General features: G+C 34.9%; 1 protein-coding gene across 4 annotated transcripts; it reads left to right on the forward strand.

Annotated features, from left to right (window-relative positions):
- Positions 1-271: 271 nt before the first annotated feature.
- On the forward strand, positions 272-6,072 carry LOC113061606 (lysM and putative peptidoglycan-binding domain-containing protein 4). 4 transcript variants are annotated; one of them, XM_026230877.1, is made up of 3 exons: positions 272-448; positions 2,845-3,128; positions 4,731-6,072. In XM_026230877.1, exons 2-3 carry the CDS (start codon positions 2,865-2,867, stop codon positions 5,247-5,249), a joined length of 783 nt encoding a protein of 260 aa, XP_026086662.1. In that variant the 5' UTR covers positions 272-448; positions 2,845-2,864; the 3' UTR covers positions 5,250-6,072. The 4 variants fall into 4 exon arrangements, with proteins under 4 accessions (XP_026086662.1, XP_026086661.1, XP_026086660.1 ...); XM_026230876.1 differs by having other exon boundaries at positions 283-515; XM_026230875.1 differs by having other exon boundaries at positions 289-581.
- The last annotated feature ends 467 nt before the right edge of the window (positions 6,073-6,539 follow it).

Consider the following 6,539-nt stretch of genomic DNA (forward strand, 5'->3'; position numbering starts at 1 on the left):
GTTGATAAAATGAAAAAATAGGCACACCTACACATAAATTATAATAGGCACGAGTGTTTCAAATATATGAGACCTTCCAAATGGAACGCAGGGAATGGATAGACTACACCTACAGGTCTCACCTTCTGAGAATTATTACATCATGTCTTGACACGTAAGACGAGCCCGTGTTCTCAACCATACTTAGGCTAAGAGAGTGAAACACTTTGGAAAACATAAACCACGGGTAAACCACCATGGCACCATTCTAATTGAACGCCTGACACCATTTTTTTTTTTTTTTTTTTTTTCAAAGATTATTATTTACAATAAGTATCGCGCACATCTGTGACAGCACAATCTACAGCAGATCTACAGTAGAGGACTCGCCTTCTTCAACGAGCTGATTGGCTGGAGGACCTGTCAATCTACAGTGGCTTTCTCGCCAGCACTAGCAAACTCGGTTGCAGTAAGAAGTTTCTAAAAAGACACTTGGGATTAGTTTTGTTACGATGTAGCTGTTTCTCTCTAGAAATGTGAGTAGTATTCGGATTCAGACAGCTTGGAAAGTAATGAAAAATCGGATTTAAACTGAGCTGATAGTAAGTTAACGAATGTAGGCTAACTTTCTGTAACCTTTCTAAGTGTTTACTGTACACATACTCCATTTTTATTCTTAACAAATCTAAAGTAACTATATTTTGTTGAGTTTTGCCTTTTGCAGTTTGGGGGGAGTAATTTCTGTTCACCTAACGGTGTTCTGGGCAGATCCGTTGTTTTTTTCAGTTAACATTACAGACAATAATCACTTTCCAGCTCTACTACTATGTCCTACAGTTGTGTCACAATCCAGTAACGTTAGATGTATACATGAACAATGATGCATGGACGGTTGCGTGTTGTTTACATTCTGCAGTATGTTTCTTGCTGTAGTTACAAACTCTTTATTACAATAAGGTTGATATCTACCTGCTATAACACTGACAATAATGCTGATTTCCTAATTCAAGCAATGTTCTGGAGTTTGGTTTTTCAACTATGGGCACCTTTGGTCCTGTAAAAAACTAATTATTTTAAAAGACAAGTTTCACACCCTAAATCAGTTATTTTGGTCAATATCAATTTATATTAAAGTAATTTTAATATAAATTGATATTAATGTATATTAATATCAATGTATACATTAATATACAGTATACATTAATGTATTAATGAATATACATTAATATACAGTGTATATTAATGTATATACACTATATATATATATATATATATATATATATATATATATATATATATATATATATATATATAGTGTATATTAATGTAATATATTATATGTATATTAATTAGGGCCGGGACTTTAACGCGTTAATTGAGATTAATTAATTACACAAAAATAACGCGTTAACTAAGATTAATTAATTACAGGAAAAAAATTCCCGCATTTTTAATAACTTATTTTTGCACCGCGGAACGTTTGTCACTGGATGAGTTTCGGCGGACCGATTATACTGAAACACCAACTAGCGTTCGCATATCACCACAGCACATGATAGAACCTCAAGTATCACCTCAACGCAAAACACATAGCAGCTAGCGTGGACTTTACACTTTATGTTGAACTATGTATTATTTTGTTGGTGCAACAGTTTATGTTGAACTCTTTATTGTTTTGGCCAAGGTTATTGAGAATTGGACTTAGTATATTATGCCCTCTGAAGCAACAGAGAGATGTTTTCTAATAGTCAGTGTTTCCAATGTTCTGAATGTAATTGACAGTATTGTGTTTTACTTAAAAAAAACACTTTACAGAAGGTTCCAGCACCTATAAGCTTCCTGAATTTCTGAAATGTACTATTTCTAAATTGTTTCTAAATATGCTATTGCTACACTTCATGGCAAAAATTGCACTGGTCTGCTAGACTTGGTTGAACAAAAATAAACAATATTTTGTTGCTTAAGCTTATGTATTCAGTCATTATTCAATGGTATACTATAAATCCATGTGAAAAAAAATACTTCTCACTGTTCTCAGGTCAAATATTTATCTGCGATTAAAATGCGATTAATTTCGATTAATTAATTACAAAGCCTCTAATTAATTAGATTAATTTTTTTAATCGAGTCCCGGCCCTAATATTAATGTATATTAATGTAATTTTCTATAAATCATAAATTGTGTTACAGCATTTTTATTGGAAATAATAACACATTTTAAACATTGATAAGATGCAGCTCCTTCTCATCTTTATAAGGCATTTCTTTTCCCGCTAGCATTTTATGTATCATAAATATACAGAATTAAGTTATATTTTTATACCGATACCGATTTGTTTTAAAGCAAACTGGACGATTCCGATACCGATTTCCGATTTTTTTTTTTTTTTTACCTCTAAGCAACAAACAAGAAAGAAGGAAAGTGTGCATAAACAAGATGTTTATTTGGTATTTAATAGGCCAAACTGGCTTTTGGCTATTGAAAACAATAACCATAACCATCTGAAATTAACAGCAGTAACTGCACAGTAAGTAGCCTACATTCAATACAAATCTGGTGGTTAACCGTGTCAAAAGCAGCGGACAGATCAAGCATGATAAGTTTTGAAGATTTGGATTCCGCTCTTGCCAGTCTTAGGGCTTCAACAACTGACAGCAAGGCAGTCTCAGTTGAATGTCCACTTCTGAAGCCAGATTGGTTGCTGTAAACAAGGTTGTTCTGTGATTTCTGTCACATTTGAATTTTTCTTCTCTGAGTAAATGTTTTAATTTATTTAAATGCAAAAATAAAAGAAAATGCTGACCCCCATACTTTTGAACATACTTTCAGCTGAACTGAACTGGCCTTATTAATTATTCTTCTAGATATTGGTCAAGTTGCAGTGATGAGACGAGGGGATCCTCTCCCTCGAGCCTTTCAGGCTCCTGTGGATGTACATGCCAGTGCGGATGGCCAAGTGTACATGTTCGGATACAGACGAGAAGAAGAGTCATCTGAGGATGAGGAACTCAATGTCATGGAGCTACGGCCGCGGAGCAGAGAGTTGTACTCACAGGAGAGAGAAAGAGTGGAGGAAATACTCTTGTTGGAACGGGACATCTCACATGAGGACAATCTCAACAAACTGGCCCTGCAATACGGATGCAAGGTATCTTGTTTGATTGCGTATATATCATTCTCATTTAGGCACTTAAATAAATAGATGACCCAAAAATGAAAGTTTTATGCAAATGTATTCACCCTCGGGCCATCCAAGATATAGATGAGTTTGTTTTCTTCATCAGAACAGATTTGGAGAAATTTCGTATAACATAATTTGCTTACCAACAGTGTTGGGAAGGTTACTTTGGAAATGTAATAGGTTACAGATTACAAGTTACCTTATTCAAAATGTAATAAGTAGTGTAACTATTTTAATTACTTTATTAAAGTAAAGTAACTGATCACATTTGATTACTTTTTAAAATTTCAAAAAAAAATGTTTTTATATGTTAATCATTTTGAAACATTTAAAGCAGGCAGGTTTTACATTACAGTTGGACTCTACACTGATTACTGTCAGACTTTCAGAATCCTTCATCACTTGAATTAAGATTATAATAATTTAATTTTAAAGCACAGCCACCACAAAAGCACCTCTTTTTACTTTGAGGTTAAATACAGATTTAAAATCATAACAAGATATAGTTTAATGGCTATGATTCTGTTTTTGAAATCAAATCTTTGCATAGCTATGACAGGAAACTCTGGCATCTAACAGTTAATCTTAAAAAAAATAATAATAATATTCATATCTCATAGTTTAGAGCAGTCAATGTAATTTGGGGAAGACATCAATGAAATCTGTAAGTGGATGTGTGTATGAAAATATTCAGGTGTAACCCCCTTTGTATTACCCTATGTAGTCTTTAACATTTTCAAGTAACTGTAATTTAATTACACATTTTTTTCTCAGTAACTGTAAATGATTACAGTTATTTTTATTTTGTAATTAAATTACGTAGCTCTGATAAATGTAACTAGTTACTCCCCAACACTGATTACCAATGTATCTTTTGCAGATAATGGATGCCCTTAGAAAGAGTCCAAACAGTTGATAAAAACATCAGTAATCCACAAGTAATTGACACTGACTCAAGTCCATCAGTTAATGTCTTCTGAAGTGAAAAGCCATCATTAAGGTGTTTTTAACTTCAAACCACTTCTTCTGGCTAACATACGAGTCCTCTATCCATAATACTGGAAAAAAATTAAACTCATCTACAGTCTTGGATGGCCTGAGTGAAGTGAAGTGAAGTGAAGTGAAGTGAAGTGAAGTGAAGTGACATTCAGCCAAGTATGGTGACCCATACTCAGAATTTGTGCTCTGCATTTAACCCATCCGAAATGCACACACACAGAGCAGTGAACACACACACACACACTGTGAGCACACACCCGGAGCAGTGGGCAGCCATTTATGCTGCGGCGCCCGGGGAGCAGTTGGGGGTTCGATGCCTTGCTCAAGGGCACCTAAGTCATGGTATTGAAGGTGGAGAGAGAGCTTTTTCATGCACTCCCCCCACCCACAATTCCGTCTGGCCCGAGACTAGAACTCACAACCCTTCGATTGGGAGTCCAACCCTCTAACCATTAGGCCACGACTTCCCTTAAAGGGAAAGTCGTGAGTACACTTGCTGCAATTCATTTGCAATTTCATTTTTGGGGTGAACTTTTCCTATAAAAAATAATCCTTTTCTATGGCTTCCAGGTGGCTGACATAAAAAGGGTAAACAACCTTTTTCAAGAGCAGGACATGTATGCACTGAAGTCAATCAGAATCCCTGTAAAGAAGCATGGCTTGCTAACCAAGGCCATCTCTGAGCTCAAGAACCCCCAGCAAAGAACCTGCAATGACGTAGCGTCATCAAACAGTGCCGAAGCAAACATCTCGGGAACACCTCAGGTGCAGGAGTACACCAATTACCTTAAAGAGGTGGACAGTGACATTGAGCGTCTGATCCAAAGCACAGTCCCCTCAGAAGACGTCCTTTCCAGTGATTCCTGGATATCCAGGCAACAGGGGTGGAAAAGCCGGTATTTGGGCAGCTATGGTGCAGACTGGGGGATCCAGTGGTGGAATGCTGTAATTGCAATGTTACTCATTGGCATTGTCCTGCCAATATTCTATGTGGTATATTTTAAAACTCAACATAATAGTGTATCAGTAGTGTACAATATAGTAGGCAACATCACGGGTAACTTCAATACCTCAAAGAGTAAGGGGTGAGCGTCAGCACAGTAATATAAAAAAGTAAGTATAACATTTGAAAATTTGAAATTTGGTTTCATGCCTACATTTTTCTTTGCTAATTGGCAGAAAAAAACTTTGTATTACAAGTTCACATTATTATGGTACAATCATTTAAGTGAACAGATCACCCAAAATAAAAAAGGTAACATTTGGGTTTCAAATATAACAGCACGTTATTCAAAATATATGTACCATAGAAAAAAAAAACATTATTTAAAGACATAAATATGGAGAGACATGAGGGGTAAATGATGACATAACTGTCACTGTAAATTTTATTTGCGTATAGTGAAGGTACATAATGAAACAATTTGACAAATGAGATTATGAGTTTGCATTGCACAAAACTGAGTGTTGCATCTGCTTACACTTTACACTCAGACTGCTGGAACTGTTGTTAATGGTTTCATGGGTGCTATTTAGCTGAATTATGAAATGGTTATAAAAAAATTTCTTTGTGAAGAAAAAAAGTAATTATGAAACACTGCCTTTCTCATCAAATTGATCATATGTGTTGTGGTCCTGTCTTTGTATATCAATGCTTGATGAAATTCATGCAAAAAAAAAGGTTTGATGTTTTGCAACTTTATACCTGTTTGTCGGAATGGTATTTTGTGCTAGCTCACAATTGTATTAATTTCTTTGTTTTGATTTTACCAGAAAACTACTGCCAAACAGTTTCAATGTGCTAACAGTGCCAAATAATTAACTTGTATTAAATAACTGTTTGTTCAGTTTGAAGTGCAATAAAAAATCATGTGCAGATGGACACATTCTGACCTTTGGATATTAAAAGATATCTTTTGAGTTGTAGAAGTTTTTTTTTCTCTCTCTATCTCTCCCTCTCTTACACTTGTATTGCACTGGGATGGCCAGTGAGTGAATACATTAAAACTCCTTTTCACACAAAAATAATAGGAAGAGGTGTCTGGTATTGGGTTCTAATGGCCTGAGAGCTTCAGATAATGTATTGATGTTACGGTGTTGAATAGTGTAAAAAAAAAAAAAATCAAAATAGCATCTTGTAAATCAACAGTGCAGCTTTTCAGTAACTGACCAATAAGAAAACAATTTAAAATGTTTTCTGATTAAGGTCCTATGTAGTTGCTCAGGATCAGGGTTGTAAATAGAGGAAAAGCTGGACCCATGTTGATTTCTAATCGTTATTATCTATAGTAAGATGACATATTTAGGAACTGTGTAATAAAAGCAGCATTTAATATTTCATGTAAAATATCTGATGAATGTTTAAAGTCTATTTAATAG

This window comes from Carassius auratus, chromosome 43, assembly GCF_003368295.1.
Source record: "Carassius auratus strain Wakin chromosome 43, ASM336829v1, whole genome shotgun sequence".
NCBI classification, from domain to species: Eukaryota; Metazoa; Chordata; class Actinopteri; order Cypriniformes; family Cyprinidae; genus Carassius; species Carassius auratus.